Below are 21,380 nucleotides of genomic sequence, written 5' to 3' on the forward strand. Positions count from 1 at the left end.
ATTGTGTTTGCTGTGAGACTCACGAACATTTGTAAGATAGAGAACGATATTATGTGGAAACTTTGTTCTAAAGATAATTTTGTTTTAATTTTATTTCAGTGCAAAACTCTTCTTGCAGCCGCAGTAACCTGGAGGCCTGGCCTGAAGATGGAAATTCTACCGACGACTGAATTTGTTATGAGAGATTGTTCTGGAAAGAAGGAGGATTATCTGTCGTGTTTCTCTTTAATTCTTTGTTTGTAAAACTGACAAACTCAGAATTTTCTGTTGATGCTTGTGGGTGGAGTGGTAATAAGGGGAAAATGTGGATTTTTGCAACTAGACTACTCACTGTTGTGGTGTATGCAAGGTGCAGATGTCTGGTTATTAAAATCCTAAGTAGATACCACACGCAGTGGCTAAGTCTGCAGGGATAACGCCTGGATTACTCTAACTGATTTTGTGTTGTCACGATATTCACACCTTAAATGTGGCGTCAGTTCTAACACCAAGCTTAAGTACCCGTAGAGTTGGTGCGACTCACATGGCCGATATTCCTGTTACTTCGTGACTCTCTGCATAGATGAAATAGATGAGTTTAATTGTGTCTGGTGAGTGAAAGTGGCATCCGGCGGTGTCTACGGAGCCTAGCCATGGCCTCCGCACCGTGGCAGAGGATACTTCTCACCGTACCACATGTTAGGGTGTCTTACCATCCCATTAGAGCAAGGGCTGCGGGAAGTATGACGACATAAACGCCTCTGTACATCTGCATCTACATCTACATCATACTCCACAAGCCACCTGACGGTGTGTGGCGGAGGGTACTTTTTGTATCTCTATCGCTTCTCCCTTCTATTCCAGTCTCGTATTGTTCGTGCAAAGAAAGGTTGTCGGTATGCCTTTGTGTGGGCTCTAATCTCTCTGATTTTATCCTCATGGTCTCTTCGCGAGATAGACGTAGGAAGGAGTAATATACTGCTTGACTCCTCGGTGAAGGTATGTTCTCGAAACTTCAACAAAAACCCGAACCGAGCTACTCAGCGTCTCTCCAGCAAAGTCTTCCACTGGAGTTTATCTATCATCTCCGTACGCTTTCGCAATTACTAAATGATCCTGTAACGAAGCGCTCTGCTCTCCGTTAGATCTTCTCTATCTCTTCCATCACCCTTATCTGTTACGGATCCCACACTGGTGAGCAATATTCAAGCAGTGGGCGAACAAACGCACTGTAACCTACTTCCTTTGTTTTCGGATTGCATTTCCTTAGGATTCTTCCAATGAATCTCAGTCTGGCATCTGCTTTACCGACGGTCAACTCCTAATGCCTACTCCCAGATAATTTATGGAATGAACTGCTTCCAGCTGCTGACCTGCTATATTGTAGCTAAAAGTTAAATGGTCTTTCTTTCTGTGTATTCGCAGCACATTACACTTGTCTACATTGAGATGCAATTGCCATTCCCTGCACCATGCGTCAATTCGTTGCAGATCCTCCTGCATTTCAGTACAGTTTTCCATTGTTACAACCTCTCGATATACTACAGCATGATCCGCGAAAAGCCTCAGTGAACTTCCGATGTTATCCACAAGGTCATTTATGTATATTCTCGCAAGTTCGAATCCTGCCTCGGGCATGGATGTGTGTGATGACCTTAGGTTAGTTAGGTTTCAGTAGTTCTAAGTTCTAGAGGACTGATGAACTTAGAAGTGCTCAGAGGCATTTGAACCATTTATGTATATTGTGAATAGCAACGGTCCTACGACACTCCCCTACGGCAAACCTGAAATCACTCTTACTTCGGAAGACTTCTCTCCATTGAGAATGACATGCTGCGTTCTGTTATCCAGGAACTCTTCAATTCAATCACACAATTGGTCTGATAGTCCATATGCTCTTCCTTTGTTCATTAAACGACTGTGGGGAACTGTATCGAACGCCTTGTGGAAGTCAAGAAACACGGCATCTACCTGGAAACCCGCGTCTATGGCCCTCTGAGTCTCGTGGACGAATAGCGTGATCTGGGTTTCACACGATCGTCTTTTTCCCATGCTGATTCCTACAGAATAAATTTCTAGTCTCCAGAAAAGTCATTATACTCGAACATAACAGGTGTTCCAAAATTCTGCAACTGATCGACTTTAGAGATATACGTCTATAGTTCTGCACATCTGTTCGACGTCCCTTCTTCAAAACGGGGATGACCCTTGCCCTTTTCCAATCCTTTGGAACGCTACGCTCTTCTAGAGACCTACGGTACACCGCTGCAAGAAGGGGGGCAAGTTCCTTCGCGTACTCTTTGTAAAATCGAACCGGTATCCCATCAGGTCCATCGGCCTTTCCTCTTTTGAGTGATTTTAATTGTTTATCTATCCCTCTGTCGTCTATTCGATATCTACCATTTTTTCATCTGTGCCACAATCTAGAGAAGGAACTACATTGCAGTCTTCCTCTGTGAAACAGCTTTGGAAAAAGACATTTAGTATTTAGACCTTTAGTCTATCATCCTCTGTTTCAGTACCATTTTGGTCACAGAGTGTCTGGACATTTTGTTTTGATCCACCTACCGCTTTGACATAAGACCAAAATTTCTTAAGATTTTCTACCAAGTCAGTACATAGAACTTTACTTTCGAATTCATTGAACGCCTCTCGCATAACCCTCCTCACACTACATTTCGCTTCGCGTAATTTTTGTTTGTCTGCGAGGCTTTGGCTATGTTTATGTTTGCTGTGAAGATGCCTTTGCTTCCGCAGCAGTTTTCTAACTCGGTTGTTGTACCACGGTGGCTCTTTTTCATCTCTTACGATCTTGCTTGGCCCATACTCATTTAATGCATACTGTACGCATGTGTTGCCAGCTCCGACGGAGCGGCACGCAGGGAATGATAGTTTATTCCTAGATTCCTCATATAGTACCGGGCCTGGAAGCTTCCTAAGAGGCTTTCGCGGGATATTTGGGATCTATCTCGAGGCGGCTGCCAGTTCAGATTTCTCCAACATCTCTGCGATACTATTCCACCAATCAATAAGACTTGTGACGATTCGTGCTGGCCTTATTTGCACACGTTCTACATTTCCCGTTAGCCCCTCTTGTCACAGATCTCACACGATTGAGCAATCATTGATTGGTTGGATGATTTGGGAAAGGAGATCAAACAGTGAGGTCATCTTTTCCATCGAGTAAGGAAGGGATGGGAAACGAACTCGGCCTTTCAAGGGAACCATCCCGCCATTTATCTGATGCGATTTATAGAAATCACTGGGTACGTAAATCAGGATGACAGGACGGTTTGAACCGTCCTGATCCCGAATTTCTTTGGGTTGGTGCTTAACTTCGTAGCGTTTTTGTTTTGCACCCTCATATTCAGGTTGCTACTGGTGTATTTATTGATTATCGGGTTTTTTTTGTTTGTGATTCACTGTTGGTATTTGATTTTACATATTGTCACTTTGGCATTCGGAAATACAACATGTGATCAAAAGTATCCGGACACGCCCCAAAACATTCGGTTTTCATACTAGGTGCATTGTGCTGCCACCCACTGACAGGTACTCCATATCAGCGAAATCAGTAGTCATCAAACATCGTGAGAGAGCAGAATGGGGCGCTCCGCGGAACTCACGGACTTCGAACGTGGTGAAGTGATTGAGTGTCACTTGTGTCATACGTCTGTACGCGAGATATACACACTCCTAAACATCCCTAGGTCCACCGTTTCCCATGTGACAGTGAAGTGAAAACGTCAAGGGGCGCGTTGAGCACAAAAACTTACAGGCCGACCTCGTATGCTGACTGACAGAGACCGCCGACAGTTAAAGAGGCTCGTAATGTGTAATAGGCAGACATCTATCCAGACCATCACACAGGAATTCCAAACTGCATCAGGATCCACTGCAAGTACTATGACAGTTAGGCTAGAGGTGAGAAAACGGATTTAACGGTCGAGCGGCTGCTCGTAAGCCACACATCACGCCGGTAAATGCCACACGACGCCTCCCTTGATGTAAGGAGCGTAACCACTGGAAGATTGAACAGTGTAAAAACGTTGTTTGGAGTGACGAAACACGGTACACAATGTGGCGATCCGATGGCAGTATGTGGTTGTGGCGAATGCCCGGTGAACGTCATTTGCCAGCGTGTGTAGTGCCAACAGTAAAATTCGGAGTCGGTGGTGTTATGGTGCGGTCGAGATTTTAATGGAGGTGTTTGCACACCGTGGTTTTTTGCGTGGCACTATCACAGCATAGAGCTACATTGATGTTTTAAGCACCTTCTTGCTTCACCTGTTGAAGAGCAATGCGGAGGTCGCGATTGCAGCTTTCATCACGTACGAGCACATGTGCACGACCTGTGGCAGAGTGGTTACACGACAATAACATACCTGTAATGGGATGTTTTGGAATGCCGACCTCGTACCAGGCCTCACCGACCGACATCGATACATCTTCTCAGTGCAGCACTCCGTGAAGAGTGAGGTGCCATTCCCCAAGAAACCTTCCAGCACCTGACTGAATATATGCCCGAGAGTGGAAGCTGTCATCAAGGCTAAGGGTGGGCCAACAATATATTCAATTCCAGCATTACCGATGGAGGGTGCCACGAACTTGTAAGTTATTTTCAGCCATGTGTCCAGATATTTTTGATCACATAGTGTAGTAAGTGGAGCTGTGGATACTAGAAAATAGCGTGCCAAGTGGATGAAATCGTAACACTTCCGATATATTCTTCGGTCTGAGTTCATAGAAGGGTGACAACAGCATAAGAAACCGGAAACATTTGCACCCTGGTTTGGAATAATGCCTTGTCATGAAAACGGTTATCTCGTTTTAACGAGGATCGCTGTGACATTAGTAACTCTCAGTGTTCAGGAATAGTGAAGGAGAATATATTGTTGATGACTCAGGTCTATGTTACGAGTGTCTCTTGTGTTTATTAAACTTACTCATAAACGCTACAACTTATGCACCAACCTAATAGTACGGCTCGTACGAGTGCTGTGTACCGAAACGACTTTGTAGAGAATTTATATTTCTCCGGAATCTGGCAAGTGAATCGAGCCTTGCAACTGCTTTACCCGTGACTGAGTTAATGCTATTATTCCATATATATGCGTTCACTGATTTCATTTGTGACTCGCCCATGGTGTAGTTACAGAATACTACCTTATCTCGTTTTGTAAAATACACAATTTTACATTTCTGAACACTGTGTTCCCACATACCTTCAAGGAGCATGTCTCCACTTAGTTCTACATCTTTCAATGACTCGTCATCCAGAATAGCGTGCTATGTTCAGTCAAATGCTTTTGGAAAGTTGAGAAATACTGAACTTCCCTGACTGCTTCGATTGGTAGTTTTCTAGATGTCTTGTGTTGGGTTACTCATGACTGATGTTTTCGGAATCCATGGTGGCTGGTATGGAGGTCATTCTGTTAAAGTACCACGTGACGTGTGAGTTCAGAATATCTTATAAGATTCTATAACAGATGGACGATAGTTTTGTGTGTTACATGTGTTACCCTTACCGTAGCCCGACTAATCTATGATTTCTTTCAACTAATCGGCACATTTCTTCGGTCGACAATTCTGCTGTACGTTACCGTTGGAAAGGTGTAATGTACTATCATGCGCAAAAGTATCCGAAAGGCCTGAATTGTGATCAGCCTGATTTGCATGCAACTAACATAACGTAGCTGTCTAGCGGGTCCTCTAATCGCCTTGCAGTAAGTCGTTTCGACTATACAAAGTGGATACCACGAGAGACCACTAGACAACATTCTTCTTTAGGGCAATCAGTGCGATGCAACATCACACCATGATACTGCAAAAACTGGAAAAACACGTAATTAGAGATGAGTTAGTCCCTAACGCTTGTAGAGGTTACAATGATTTTCAAAAGCGTTCCCATCTCATTACAATCTGAAACAACTAACTATGGCATATAAACTATGTAGCAATCCTTAAACAATGTAAATGTTTGCATGAATAAGATATTCCGAGACTATGTCTGGACTGATAAAAGTCTATGACAGTTCGAAGTATTATTCCTCTGTATAAGGTTTTCCCGCATCTCCTAAATGTCCCTGTGACGATTGGTTTTTGCATAAACTGGTCGTTAAAGGAACTAGTTAAAGAAAACGCGATAAACAGCGGTAAAAGTTCTATAGAAACCACAATATTAATGGAGTATAATCAGTAACGTCGCTGTACTAATTATTCATGAAGTATTATTTGCCCACATGTTTGAACTATAAATGACATGACGAAATTTTTTGTTCTGGAAGTGGACAGAAAACCAGCAGACATAGCCACTACTAACCGAAATACCGTCCTCCTGAAGAATATCGTGCCAAATTCTGTCCAACTGACGCGTTAGATCGTCAAAATCCAAAGCTGACTCGAGGATCCTGCCCATAATGCTACAAACCTTCTCAGTTTGGGAGAAACCAGGCGATCTTGCTGGCCGAGGAAGGGTTTGGCAAGCACGAAGCATGGCAGTAGAAACGTACACCGTGCGCAGGCGGACATTGTCTTAAAGTACCCCCTGTGGGATGGTGCACGCAGAAAACAAGTAGGTGGCCAGGTAGAAGTGAGCAATAGAAGTTTATTGCTATAAGCAAGAAGAAAACATGAACAAAAGAATATTGCTGTCCATGCATTAGCACGGTTTTAGAAAGCATGGCTACTGCCAAACGCAACTCGCCCCTTTTTCACATGATATCTTGCGGACCATGGATGAAGGGTATCAGACGGATGCCATATTCCTTGACTTCCGGAAAGCGTTTGACTCGGTGCCCCACTGCAGACTCCTAAGGTACGAGCATATGGGATTGGTTCCCAAATATGTGAGTGGCTCGAAGAGTTCTTAAGTAATAGAAGCCAGTACCTTATCCTCGATGGTGAGTGTTCATTGGAGGTGAGGGTATCATCTGGAGTGCCCCAGGGAAGTATGGTATGTCCGCTGTTGTTTTATATCTACATAAATGATATTTGGATAGGGTGGATAGCAGTGTGCGGCTGTTTGTTGATGATGCTGTGGTGTACGGGAAGGTGTTGTCGTTGAGTGACTGTAGGAGGATACAAGATGACTTGGACAGGAATTGTGATTCATGTAAGGAATGGCAGGTAACTCTAAATATACACTCCTGGAAATGGAAAAAAGAACACATTGACACCGGTGTGTCAGACCCACCATACTTGCTCCGGACACTGCGAGAGGGCTGTACAAGCAATGATCACACGCACGGCACAGCGGACACACCAGGAACCGCGGTGTTGGCCGTCGAATGGCGCTAGCTGCGCAGCATTTGTGCACCGCCGCCGTCAGTGTCAGCCAGTTTGCCGTGGCATACGGAGCTCCATCGCAGTCTTTAACACTGGTAGCATGCCGCGACAGCGTGGACGTGAACCGTATGTGCAGTTGACGGACTTTGAGCGAGGGCGTATAGTGGGCATGCGGGAGGCCGGGTGGACGTACCGCCGAATTGCTCAACACGTGGGGCGTGAGGTCTCCACAGTACATCGATGTTGTCGCCAGTGGTCGGCGGAAGGTGCACGTGCCCGTCGACCTGGGACCGGACCGCAGCGACGCACGGATGCACGCCAAGACCGTAGGATCCTACGCAGTGCCGTAGGGGACCGCACCGCCACTTCCCAGCAAATTAGGGACACTGTTGCTCCTGGGGTATCGGCGAGGACCATTCGCAACCGTCTCCATGAAGCTAGGCTACGGTCCCGCACACCGTTAGGCCGTCTTCCGCTCACGCCCCAACATCGTGCAGCCCGCCTCCAGTGGTGTCGCGACAGGCGTGAATGGAGGGACGAATGGAGACGTGTCGTCTTCAGCGATGAGAGTCGCTTCTGCCTTGGTGCCAATGATGGTCGTATGCGTGTTTGGCGCCGTGCAGGTGAGCGCCACAATCAGGACTGCATACGACCGAGGCACACAGGGCCAACACCCGGCATCATGGTGTGGGGAGCGATCTCCTACACTGGCCGTACACCACTGGTGATCGTCGAGGGGACACTGAATAGTGCACGGTACATCCAAACCGTCATCGAACCCATCGTTCTACCATTCCTAGACCGGCAAGGGAACTTGCTGTTCCAACAGGACAATGCACGTCCGCATGTATCCCGTGCCACCCAACGTGCTCTAGAAGGTGTAATTCAACTATCCTGGTCAGCAAGATCTCCGGATCTGTCCCCCATTGAGCATGTTTTGGACTGGATGAAGCGTCGTCTCACGCGGTCTGCACGTCCAGCACGAACGCTGGTCCAACTGAGGCGCCAGGTGGAAATGGCATGGCAAGCCGTTCCACAGGACTACATCCAGCATCTCTACGATCGTCTCCATGGGAGACCATGGGAGAATAGCAGCCTGCATTGCTGCGAAAGGTGGATATACACTGTACTAGTGCCGACATTGTGCATGCTCTGTTGCCTGTGTCTATGTGCCTGTGGTTCTGTCAGTGTGATCATGTGATGTATCTGACCCCAGGAATGTGTCAATAAAGTTTCCCCTTCCTGGGACAATGAATTCACGGTGTTCCAGGAGTGTAGATAAATGTAAATTAATGCAGATGAATAGGAAAAAGAATCCCGTAATATTTGAATACTCCATTAGTAGTGTAGCGCTTGACACAGTCACGTCGATTAAATATTTGGGCGTTACATTGCAGAGCGATATGAAGTGGGACAAGCATGTAATGGCAGTTGTGGGGAAGGCGGATAGTCGTCTTCGGTTCATTGATAGAGTTTTGGGAAGATATGGTTCATCTGTAAAGGAGACCGCTTGAAAAACACTAATACGACCTACTCTTGAGTACTGCTCGAGCATTTGGGATTCCTATCAGGTTGGATTTAGGGAGGACACAGAAGCAATTCAGAGGCGGGCTGCTAGATTTGTTACTGGTAGGTTTGATCATCACGCGAGTTTTACTGAAATACTTCAGGAACTCGGGTGGGAGTCTCTGGAGGAAAGGAGGCGTTCTTTTCGTGAATCGCTACTGAGGAACTTTAGAGAACCAGGATTTGAGGCTGACCGCAGTACAGTTTTACTGCCGCCAACTTATATTTCGCGGAAAGACCACAAAGATAAGAGAGATTAGGGCTCGTACAGAGGCATATAGGAAGTCATTTTTCCCTCGTCCTGTTGGGAGTGGAACAGGGAGAGAAGATGCTAGATTCTGTATGAAAAAAAGAGAGACAGAGATCGTCCTGATCTAATACGAATAACTGTCAGTCGTTTAGTACAATTCTGAAAGGTTACTCTGCAAGGACAGAATCGGTCGCAGTCACTGCTGTTGTCTTGTTCCGGTATCGGTGCATCGTAGAGTAATCGTTTACTCAGAATCAGACTCGGCATCAGTTTCGGTGGCCGACTGATGCCGAGCTGCTGGCGGCGGACCTACGACGGCGTCCCTGGAGTATGGGTACCAGGTAGTGGCTGGCGTCGCTTGGCTTCGCGGATGCGAAATAGTGCCGGCTGTGTCCGGAGGTAGTGGCGCCATAGCGTAAGGCGCAGTTAAGTCGCGTCCTTTTGAGGCGGCAACCCGCAAGGCAGTCCTGTGTGGCGCGTGCGCTGGGTCATCAGGCACCAGCCGTACAAGGTATATCCTGCTGAAATGTACACAACTAGACATTAAAATGGGTACACCAAGAAGAAATGCAGATGATAAACGGCTATTCATTGGTCAAATATATTATACTAGAACTGAAATGTGATTACGTTTTCACGCAATTTGGGTGCATAGATCCTGAGAAATCAGTACCGGAACAACCACCTCTGCTCGTAATAACGGCCTTGATACGCATGGAAATTGAGTCAAACACAGCTTGGATGGCGTGTACAGGTACAGCTGCCCATGTAGCTTCAACACGATACCACAGTTCATCAAGAATAGTGACTGGCGTATTGTGACGAGCCAGTTGCTCGGCCACCATTGACCAGACGTTTTCAATTGGTGAGAGATCTGGAGAATGGCCATGGCAGCAGTCGAATATTTTCTCTATCCAGAAAGGCCCGTACAGGACCTGCAACATGCGGTCGTGCATTATCCTGCTGAAATGTAGAGTTTCACAGGGATAGAATGAAGGGTAGATCCACGGGTCGTAACATATCTGAAATGTAGCGTCCACTGTTCAAAGTGCCGTCAATGCGAACAAGAGGTGACCGAGACGTGTAACCAATGGCACCCCACACCATTACGCCGTGTGGTACCCCAGTATGGCGATGACGAATACACGCTTCCAATGTGCATTCACCGCGATGTCACCAAATACGGATTCGACCATCATGATGCTGTAAACAGAACCTGTAATCATTCGAAAAAGTGACGTTTTGCCACTTGTGCGCCCAGGTTCGTCGTTGAGTACACCACCGTAGGTGATACTGTGATGCAGCGTCAAGGGTGACCGCAGCCATTGTTTCCGAGCTGATAGTCCATACAGCTGCAAACGTTGTCGAACTGTTCGTGCAAATGGATGTTGTCTTGCAAACGTCCCCATCTGTTGACACAGGCATCGAGACGTGGCTGCACGATCCGTTACAGCCATGCGGATAAGACGCCTGTCATCTCGACTGTTAGTGATGCGAGGCCGTTGGGATCCAGCACGGCGTTCCGTATTACCCTCCTGAACCCACCGATTCCATATTCTGCTAACAGTCATTGGATCTCGACCAACGCGAGCAGCAATGTCGCGATACGATAAACCGCAACCGCGATAGGCTACAATCCGACCTTTATCAAAGTCGGAAACGTGATCGTACGCATTTCTCTTCCTTACACGAGGCATCACAACAACGTTTCATCAGGCAACGCCGGTCAACTGCTGTTTGTGTATGAGAAATCGGTTGTAAACTTTCCTCATGTCAGCACGTTGTAGGTGTCACGACCGTCGCCAACCTTGTGTGAATGCTCTGAAAAGCTAATCATTTACATATCTCAGCATCTTCTTCTTGTCGGTTAAATTTCGCGTCTGTAGTAAGTCATCTTCGTGGTGTAGCAATTTTAATAGCCTGTAGTGTAATCCAAGGACGGCTTGCCATGAAGGGCAACAAAATGGGGCACAGAATGTCGTCGACGTACCACTGTGCTAAAAGGCTGCGGCGAATGGCAACCAAATGGGTCCTGCTCTGAAAAGAAAAGCTGCCCAAGACCATCAGTCCTGGCTGTCGGGCCATTTAACAGGCGACACTCAGGATGTTAACCCACCGCAGTCCGAGGCGTCTCGAGACAGTCTTAGGCTTGGAAACTCATTGACCAGATGAGTCCCACTTTGAACTGATCCCCGATGACCAGCAAAGAAGTGTCTGGAGACGCCCCAGAGAGTGGTGGGATACGAAACTTACCTGCGCCTGCCATATGGCCCGACAACCAGCAGTGACGGTCTGAGGTGCCATTTCGTTTCATAGCAGGATCCATCTGGTTCCCATCCGCGCCACTCGTACAGCACATTGGTGAATCGATGATATTCTCTGCTCCGATTTGTTGCTTTTCACGGCAAGCTATTCTGGGCGTACATTTCAGCAACGTAATACCCGTCCGCACACGACGAGAATTTCTACACCTAGCCTTTGTGCTTGGCAAACTCTACCTTGGCCAGATATGTTGCCAGATCTCTCCCCAGTTCCGACATCTGGAACATTATGGTGGGAGCCCTCCAACTAGCTCGGGTTATCGACGCTCTAACACACCAATTGGACAGAAGTTGGAACGATATCCCTCAGGACATCCAACAACTCTTCTTGATGCAATAATTCACCAACAGCCGTATGTTTTGTAGAAATATATTTTATTTTATGAATTTCTATGTGCTACCAGTTACGGCATTATATTGATGCCATCTTCAGACCCCACTCGTCATAGTCGTAAAATCACTATACACGGAAGGAGCCATATAACTGGATCCGTGAATCAATTCGTCCTGCAATAGCTCTTGGTGGCCAGCTGGACGAATTGATTCACCGATCCAGTTATATGGCTCCTTCCGTGTATAGTGATTTTACGACTATGACGAGTGGGGCCTGAAGATGGCATCAATGTAATGCCGAGACTGGTATCACATAGAAGTTCATAAAATAAAATAAATTTCTGCAATACATACGGCTGTTGGTAAATTATTGCATCAAAAAGTTCATGACAGCCGTCGTCCCACGATCCATAATGGATCAGCGAAGATCCAACAACTCTGGAAATCAGTGCCAAGCTGAATAACTGCTTGCATAAGCGCTAGTGGTGGACCAACGAGTTAGTGGCTTCCTTAATTTCTGAAAATCTTTCTCTTGAGTAAAGCACGCAATTTGTAATAATTTCTTTGACTGTAAATGAAACAAACGATTTCCGTCCGATTCGGATAATTCCTTCGCGGTGCATCCTTTCTTTTCTTTCTCTTGTTATCTTTGAGTGTGTAAGCAGCCCTCGGTGATGGCAGCCGCTTATGATTTCTGCAACTGCTGCGGCTGAGCTCCTAGTTTCTGCAGTAACGACCAAAAAATAGTGACCTCTCTGCAGTATACTGAAGACACGCGCGAGTTCCAAGATGACAGATATCGTATTCACATGACTGCAGATTTTCTTCTGATTTGACGAACACTTGGGCACCGTACTGCACTTTGACAGGTGCACTAAATTACCCGATCTTAATCCCATAGAAAATGACTAGGTCTATTTTATGCAGCGGATGAAACCTAGCAGTCACCATCCCCACAATTCAGTGTATTCACGGGAGGCCATCATAGATTAAAGGTTTCTGCTGGTTATGGCATTCCTGAACAATCTTCTCGACTCTCACTTAATCTAGGCCATTATCTAGGTTAGAGGCGGTGACACACGGTATTATCGTAACGTTGCCTGTGACTGTTTTGTCCGATACGCTGGTATGGAAGGAGGACTCCGACAGTGACGCTACTACTGTTGTATCTCGCGGAGAAAACCTGAGCATTAGAGGGGTTAGGGTACGAACAGAGGAATATTGACTGTCAGTGTGAAAATATATTTTTACGTCATAAGCTGCCTTTACTGTTTCTGTCTGTCTTTTCCATTTGCTTTTTTTTCAGGTAGTTCTTCTTATCAAACTTCTACGTACGATTGGAGTTGAGCTCTGGATGACTTTCTTTACGTGTAACATAGTTCAATAATTACATTACTGGCCATTAAAATTGCTACACCAAGAAGAAATGCAGATGATAAACGGCTATTCATTGGTCAAATATATTATACTAGAACTGACGTGTGATTACAATTTCACGCAATCTGGGTGCATAGAGCCTGAGAAATCAGTACCCAGAACAACCATCTCTGGCCGTATTAACGGCCCTGATACGCCTTGGCATTGACTGAAACAGAGCTTGGATGGCACGTTTAGCTACAGCTGCCCATGCAGCTTCAAGATGATACCGCAGTTCATCAAGAGTAGTGACTGGCGTATTGTGACGAACCAGTTGCTCGGCCACCATTGACAGGACATTTTCAGTTGGTGAGAGATCTGGAGAATGTGCTGACCAGGGCAGCAGTCGAACATCTTTTGTATCCAGAAAGGCCCGTATAGTATCTCCAACATGCGGTCGTGCATTATCCTGCTGAACTGTAGGGTTTCGCAGGGATCGAATGAATGGTAGAGCCACAGGTCGTAACACATCTGAAATGTAGCGTCCACTGTTCAAAGTGCCGTCAATGCAAACAAGAGGTGACGTGTAACCAATGGCACCCCATACCATCACTCTGCGTGATAGCCCAGTATGGCGATGACGAATACACGCTTCCAATGTGCGTTCACCGCGATGTCGCCAAATACGGATGCGACCTTCATGATGTTGTAAACAGAACCTGGATTCATCCGAAAAAGTGACGTTTTGCCATTCTTGCACCCAGGTTCGTCGTTGAGTACACCATCGCAGGCGCTCCTGTCTGTGATGCAGCGTCAATGGTAACCGCAGCTATGGTCTCCAAGCTGACAGTCCATGCTGCTGCAAACGTCGTCGAACTGTTCGTGCAGATGGTTGTTGTCTTGCAAACGTCCCCACCTGTTGACTCAGGGATCGAGACGTGGCTACACGATGCGTTACAGCCATGCGGATAAGATGCCTATCATCTCGACTGCTAGTGATACGAGGCCGTTGGGATCCAGCACGGCTTCCGTTTTACCCTCCTGAACCCACAGATTCCATATTGTGCTAACAGTCATTGGATCTTGACCAACGCGAGCAGAAATGTTTTGATACGATAAACCGCAATCGCGATAGGCTACAATCCGACCTTCATCAAAGTCGGAAACGTGATGGTACGCATTTCTCCTCTTTACACGAGGCATCACAACAACGTTTCACCAGGCAACGCCGGTCAACTGCTGTATGTGTATGAGAAATCGGTTGGAAACGTTCCTCGTGTCAGCACGTTGTAGGTGTCGCCACCGGCGCCAACCTTGTGTGAATGCTCAGAAAAGCTAATCATCTGCATATCACAGCATCTTCTTCCTGTCGGTTAAATTTCGCGTCTGTAGCCCGTCATCTTCGATGTGTAGAAATTTTAATGGCCAGTAGCGTAATTTGGTCAGCTCACAACTGTTCCCGAACCTATACAGTGATGGAATATCACATCAACCCGCTAACACTGGTACAAAGTATCCTCTGACGCGGCCACTGCAGTGCGTTACGTTATGTATGAGAAGCGTTGTGTGAGAGCTGGGCATATGAAACGCACCAACTCGTAACCTGGGCTAGCATGCGGATGAAGCCGGCTTTCGGCTACTCACGACCACTAACACTTTGCTTCAGAGGCTCACACCGCACTTGCGGAACCAGCGGTGACGTGGAGAGGTGCTGACGCTGTTGCTCTTGTGTTTCAGCTCGCGGCAACGCGGAGCGCTGCGCCCCCAACATCCGCTTCATGGACGACTGCAACCTCTGCATCTGCTCCGCCGACGGCATCAAGGCCCACTCGTCGTGCACGTTCGCCCAGTGCCCCGGCAAGCCACGTTAGTGTCACTAGCGACCTCCCAAGCACCTCAGTGCCTGAACACCTGTCGTTACCCGTATCATGTACCTCATAGTCACTAATGAACCACACGCAGGCACCTACAAGCATATAAACACAAAAGCAGATGTCCGTTATAAAAACAAAACGTATGCACAGTGCAAAATGTTTCAAGTGAAGACGCTTAACATAAAAAAAAATCGGTAACACGAACCAGTTATACGACCCCTACAAAATAATTTTATACATTTCCTTTCTTCTAAAACGATACAATACCCATTCAAGATTTCTACTAGTGCGATATCAATCTCACACCTTGACTCGTTTTATAGTCACACCGAACAAAGAAAATAGTGGTTGCCACTGCTAACATTTTACTACTTTTCTTTGGTTGCTGCTAATGACAAAACTTGTGAGTTACCTTCCGACTTCAGTGATAAGTTTGTCGACATCATTGAATACTGTAACTGAATCTTTTGTGTTCTCCCTCTTTTTAAATGTTGGTGCCGTAATATACTTTTCAGATCAACATTTGAGTAATCACGCCGGTAACAAACTGCTATTTTGGTTACAATCAAAATAAATCTACTTAAAATATTTGACGAAAAATGGAGGTCGAAAACTGAAATCTGCAGATAGCTTGGTTTTTATTACCCTATACTACTCACACAAATTAAAAATAGACAACCTATGATAGCAATGTTTAAGAATAGTGTATTCAAGCAAGGAAAAAAAGTTTGAGAACAGTTAAACTCTAAGATTCCTTGCTTGTTTGCTTCTAAACACTTAGTCTCAATGCCTTTCTACATCAGGACCTTAATACTGTGAAGAAATGTTGCACGTGGAAAACAGATATGTAGCGATTTCTTTTCTTTTTCAAATTCAGTTTGGTTTGAATGCTTAAAGGGAGGGCATAAGAAATTTTCGTGAAGTTACATCGGGTCATTTCAAGTTTACCATGCCTTCAGTAATTAATGAGCGAAAGATGTCGTCAAAGCCTACGAAACAGGTTTCGCTGTTTTGCTAATAAAATTTCATCGTCTGAGAGACATTCACGTTTCTTTCCGTATGAACTGTTCAATAATAAAACTTCATCGTCTTTCCATATGAACTGTTCAACAGGAAAGGACACTTCAGTCTGTTCCTTAAGGAGGTTATGATTGTGCAGGATTCTACTCCATTGGCAAACGTGCTACAGTACAGTTTGCCACAGTGTGGTAAGATGAAGATCGCAAAGACCTTTCAGTTATCTCAGTTTCTTTGAAGTGCTGCCCATACAGTCGCAGATCTAATTTTTGTCTCTATCATGATCCCATTTATCTGCCAATTGGCACGTTAGGTACTTTATTTTTCAAGTTCATAATCACAGTGGCAGTTTTCTTCTTGGTAATAACCATATCAAGGAACAGTATGCTGGTTCAGTAACACATTGATCAATGACATTTTCATTTTTATTGGTATTCTGAGCGTTATACATGGATACGCAGCATATGATAGTCATTTCTGAAAAAAGAACTTGTGAGAGACAATAAATGTTTCAAAAATTTATATTAGTTACATACAGGTCGGAAGGTCCTATTTTCGTGTCGTGTATAAGGATTCTCATTACTAATATTGTTTTTAAACTGACTTTTTAAGCCATCACAGAAAAATATTTACAAATACAGGTGTTACAGGCCATATTTCGACATTTCTGATATTGTTTTAGCCTTTCATCGACAAATTAATGTCTCTGCAGCATGACACAGTAAATACAACGTCCCTTCAAATCTAGGCACAGCTGCTACGACAGAGTATTCCTAATTTGAAGGCTCTTCATTGGACATCCGTGAGATGTAGTCTATTTAATGCAGCCACAGCAGTCTGTCAGCATCTGTATCTGTAGGTTTTACTAAGATCATTTTTTATACAACAAACCATCCCAAAGTGAAAACAGTTCGCTTTCAGTAAGAGTAGGTGAACATATAAGCCAGTTAAGGCAAATGTAGACTTTTTTTATTCTTTCAGGACGCAACATCATAATATGCAAGCAAATTTCAGTTCTCTCACGCTCAAATACATGCAGTTCTCAGACGCCATACACATACATTTTCACTGACAGTAAAATATTTTAGCGCAATTTACACAAAATGTTCTTTCCGTCAGTGTTTAGATCCAACTATATTCCAGACTATCTATGTATCATGAATTAATGATGAGCCACATTATTTTTCCATCAGGAGAAGATGTGGCTTTTACCAGGTAAATGGATCCTTTCACTCATTCTGAAAAGGAAGGCCATTGTTAAGTTCATCTAGCTTTTTGCACTTTGCTCAGTAACAGATAGAAACAATTTACAGCATAAAAACTATTACCAAATTTCGTTTAATCTGTAACTCTGTATTTCTACAATGTAATTTATATTTATACTTAAAAGTTTTGCACAGCATTTACTTGCTTCAAACATCAATGCTATTGATATATTACGTCAGTTCCTCTCAAACGTTCCTCAAAAGCGTTTCACTGTTTCTTAGTAGTGGAACACAAGAAAATATTCAGAGGTAATCAGTCCTCAGCAAAACTACTACACACAGCACTTTCCTTGGCATTATAAATTATTGCAAATGATAGCTTATGCCTGTGATAACACTAGCTTTAAAAGTGTGTAACAGCTGTTCAAAAAGTAAAATTATATGTGTAAGTATGTTAAAATTGTGTGCTACATTATAACAATCACTTCTGCACTTCCAATGAACTTTTATTACCTGATGATAAAATATTTAACAACATTTGTATCATTAACCTATTTGTATAACTGTTTGGCAACAGTTTTAACATGGAAATAAATGTGGTGGCCACTAAACTGCATGTGACTTCAACTCAATGCATGGTGCACGACTTAACACTATAACGTAATGGGAAAGAATAACATCACATTATTTGTGGTTGCCACTGTGTTGTCTGGTGCAAATTGCAGAACAGAAGGGCTCAAGTATCATAAAAACAGGGCGATTATGTTATACTCTGCTCAATATAATGGCCAACTGGGAGCTTTAAATATAAACATATTTACAATAAAATCACTTAATATTGCTAACTATGTGTACAGATGGCAGTGTGTTGAAATAATGTAAAGTCTCTGAAAATACTTTTAGCTATAAATGAAGAAGGTACTCACTGCTTTTTTGCATATCTGACTTACTTATTATTCTTACAGTACAAGACTACACTGTCTACTAGCATTCTTCTGTGATGACTGTGAATTAAATTACATTCTGCTATAAACGTATTGCTGTAAAGAGAAAGTCTGTAAATTCTGAAATCATACTCTTGGACATAAAATAACTGCAATTTTTACTACTAAGTTTTAAGATACAATAAGTTATTGTACTATCACAAAAAAATAGAAAAAGTTATATTTTATTGTTTGTGGTGTATCCTTGTAAAGTTATATTATATATAAATATAATATATAAAATGTATTAAATTACTTTGCTTAATCTGAACATTGAAGAATATGCTGCTGACCACAACACAAATTGTAAAAATCTCAAATTTTTCCCTTCATCCTTCCACACTAAGTCTCAGAATTGTATTACATGGGATGGCATTCCACAGGCCACACACGATCTTCTGCATACATGTATTCATATGAGAAGATGTCTTTCCCAACCACAGAATCTGGAACTCTGAAAACCCTTAGACAAGAAATACAAAGAGAAAAAAATAGGCATAATGTAGGCTGTCATAGGTAATACAGTGGTTCTCATGGATAAACAACACTACAGTAGCAAAACTTAAGAAATCATTAAATAAAATAAAATCACAAAACTGTCAGACCAGAAACAGATTGTACTGAAGCTACTAAAGACTGCCTAATGCTCTGACACTCAGGAGCCTTCTGAAAGTACACAATGTAAGTACACCTATGAGGCCAGACATAAATCACAGAAAAATCCCAACATTTACCCTCACACAACAATATAAACCATGAACAGACAGAACAGTGAAAAAGATGAAGCTAATAAACCATGTAAAAGACACAAAAACACACACACACACACACACGCACACAGACACATACACACACACACACACACACACACACACGCACACACACACACACACACACACAATATATATATAGGGGAAGGCAGGGCAAGTCGGGGAGGTGGGATAAGACGGGGAAGGGCTATAAGCTACAGTTAGAGTGCTGCCATCTGTGGATAGCTACGTCAACATCATCAATACACAGGTCCCAGTGTGTTGACATTGGTGAACCTTAGTTTCTCGGCGGTTACTGTGAGCTTAGCAAGGTACGTATAATTGTTATGCTGATTTGCAATGTTTTACACCTTTCGAGGTCCTAAAACATGTCTTTAGTGAATATTTGTCCAGACTGTATATATAGCACTGAATAGTACGTCTTATTAACAGTAAACTGCTGTATCAGTAGTCAATGTTCACTAAATAGTGTTCATGTAGGCGTAACATAACCTGACAGCATGGTAGGGGGCAAGACGGGGTGGGGCAAGATGGGGAGCTTCCCCGTCTTGCCCCTACTGTTTGTCCAACCATTATGTTCTTATCGTCTCATGTTTTTACCTCGCTGCGGGTTTTGAGCACGTACATTATACGTTGAATACAATTGTAAATAGAATGGTATTCGTTATTCCAACGTTTCCTAATTAATTACAAAGTATGCCTTAGGCTATATGGTGAATAAAAATACACAAAACGTGCTAAGTCAGTATTCTTGCTATGCTTTAATGACTGACTATTGGAAATATGGTATTTACTACATAATATAGATTACCAGGAATGATCTGACTCAATAGTACATTCCACGTGTTTTATTTCAGATGATTCGCAAGTATCGGCGACAAGCGTCTAGGCAAGATTGGTCATTGGAGTCAATGGAAGGCGCTGTAAATGCTGTTATAGAGGGTCATATGGGTTCTTTCAGGACTGCTCGTCGGTTCAACATGCCACAGACAACGATTGAACGACATGTGGCAAATAAACGTGCTAATCCTGGCTATACAGTTGTGAAAAGGTTAGGACCAATCACTAGTGTGTTTACCCCAGAACAAGCGGCAGAACTTAAAGACTACTTAACGCAGATGGAAGGACAGTATTTTGGCCTAACACTTAAAGAAATTTGTCAACTTGCTTTTCAGCTAGCTGAACGAAGCAACATCAAACATCCATCTAATACTGCAGCCAAATCTGCTGGAAGAGATTGGTTAAATGGGTTTCTTGCACGATATCCTGCCTTAACAATACGAAAACCAGAGACCACATCAATCGCACGAGCAATTGAGTTTAATCGAGTTGCTGTAGATCGGTTTCTCGATCTGTTAGAAAGTCAATTAGACACATTCAAGTTTACGGGAGACAGAATTTTCAATTGCGATGAGACTGATTTAACAGTCATTCCAAAATGTCACACAAAGGTGGTTGCTTTGAAAGGGCGCAGACACGTGGGAGCAGTTACTTCAGCAGAAAGAGGCCAGACTGAGACTGCAGAAATCTGTGTTTCAGCGTCGGGGTGCTACGTACCACCTATGTTAATTTATCCTCGAAAACGAATGCAACAAGCGTTTGAGACTGGCCTGCCCCCTGGTGCCTGGGCAGAAGTCCAAGAAACTGGTTGGATGACGAAAGAACTGTTTTTGACTTGGTTTAAGAAATTTATTGTATTTACTGGAGCGTCAAAGGAAAGACCAATGCTTGTCATATTGGACGGCCACAAAACGCATATCAAGAATTTAGAACTGACAGATGTGGCCCGCGAAAATGGGGTTGTCTTGTTGTGTTTGCCACCACACTGCTCACACCGTCTTCAACCATTGGACGTGGCATTTATGAAACCTCTCAGAAAAGTTTACGAAGATAAAGTAAGTAATTGCAGCATCGAATAAGAAATCGTGGGAAGACTTTGGAAACAAGTTGGAGACTATGGGTGAAGCTGCTGGAAAACCATTCTGGAGTGTAATTAGCAGTCTTCGAAAGGGAGGTAAGATGGAAATGGCAAGTATTTAGGACAGGTCAGGAAAACTGCTGGTGAATCCTGTGGATGCCTTGGGCACATGGAGGGAATATTTTGAAGAGTTGCTCAATGTAGGTGAAAATGCGATCAGCAATGTTTCAGATTTCGAGGTAGAATGGGATAGGAATGATGATGGAAATAGGATCACATTTGAGGAAGTGGAAAAAATGGTCAATAGATTGCAGTGCAATAAAGCGGCTGGGGTGGATGAAATTAAGTCAGAACTCATCAAATACAGTGGAATGTCAGGTCTTAAATGGCTACACAGGATAATTGAAATGGCCTGGGAGTCGGGACAGGTTCCATCAGACTGGACAAAAGCAGTAATCACACCAATCTTTAAACATGGAAACGGAAAAGATTGTAACAACTACAGAGGTATCTCTTTAATC

At 44.0% G+C, this 21,380-nt stretch overlaps 1 protein-coding gene across 1 annotated transcript in view; it reads left to right on the top strand.

Moving 5' to 3' along the window:
* Positions 1-18,417, top strand: part of LOC126100502 (pacifastin-like protease inhibitor cvp4) — a 144,220-nt gene extending 125,803 nt beyond the window's left edge. Inside the window, exons 3-4 of the mRNA XM_049911113.1 lie at positions 14,830-14,958; positions 18,154-18,417. Coding sequence (XP_049767070.1) covers positions 14,830-14,958; positions 18,154-18,176 — 152 coding nt within the window. The 3' untranslated portion in view covers positions 18,177-18,417. The remainder of the gene's footprint in view (positions 1-14,829; positions 14,959-18,153) is intronic.
* The last annotated feature ends 2,963 nt before the right edge of the window (positions 18,418-21,380 follow it).

This window comes from Schistocerca cancellata, chromosome 9, assembly GCF_023864275.1.
Source record: "Schistocerca cancellata isolate TAMUIC-IGC-003103 chromosome 9, iqSchCanc2.1, whole genome shotgun sequence".
NCBI classification, from domain to species: Eukaryota; Metazoa; Arthropoda; class Insecta; order Orthoptera; family Acrididae; genus Schistocerca; species Schistocerca cancellata.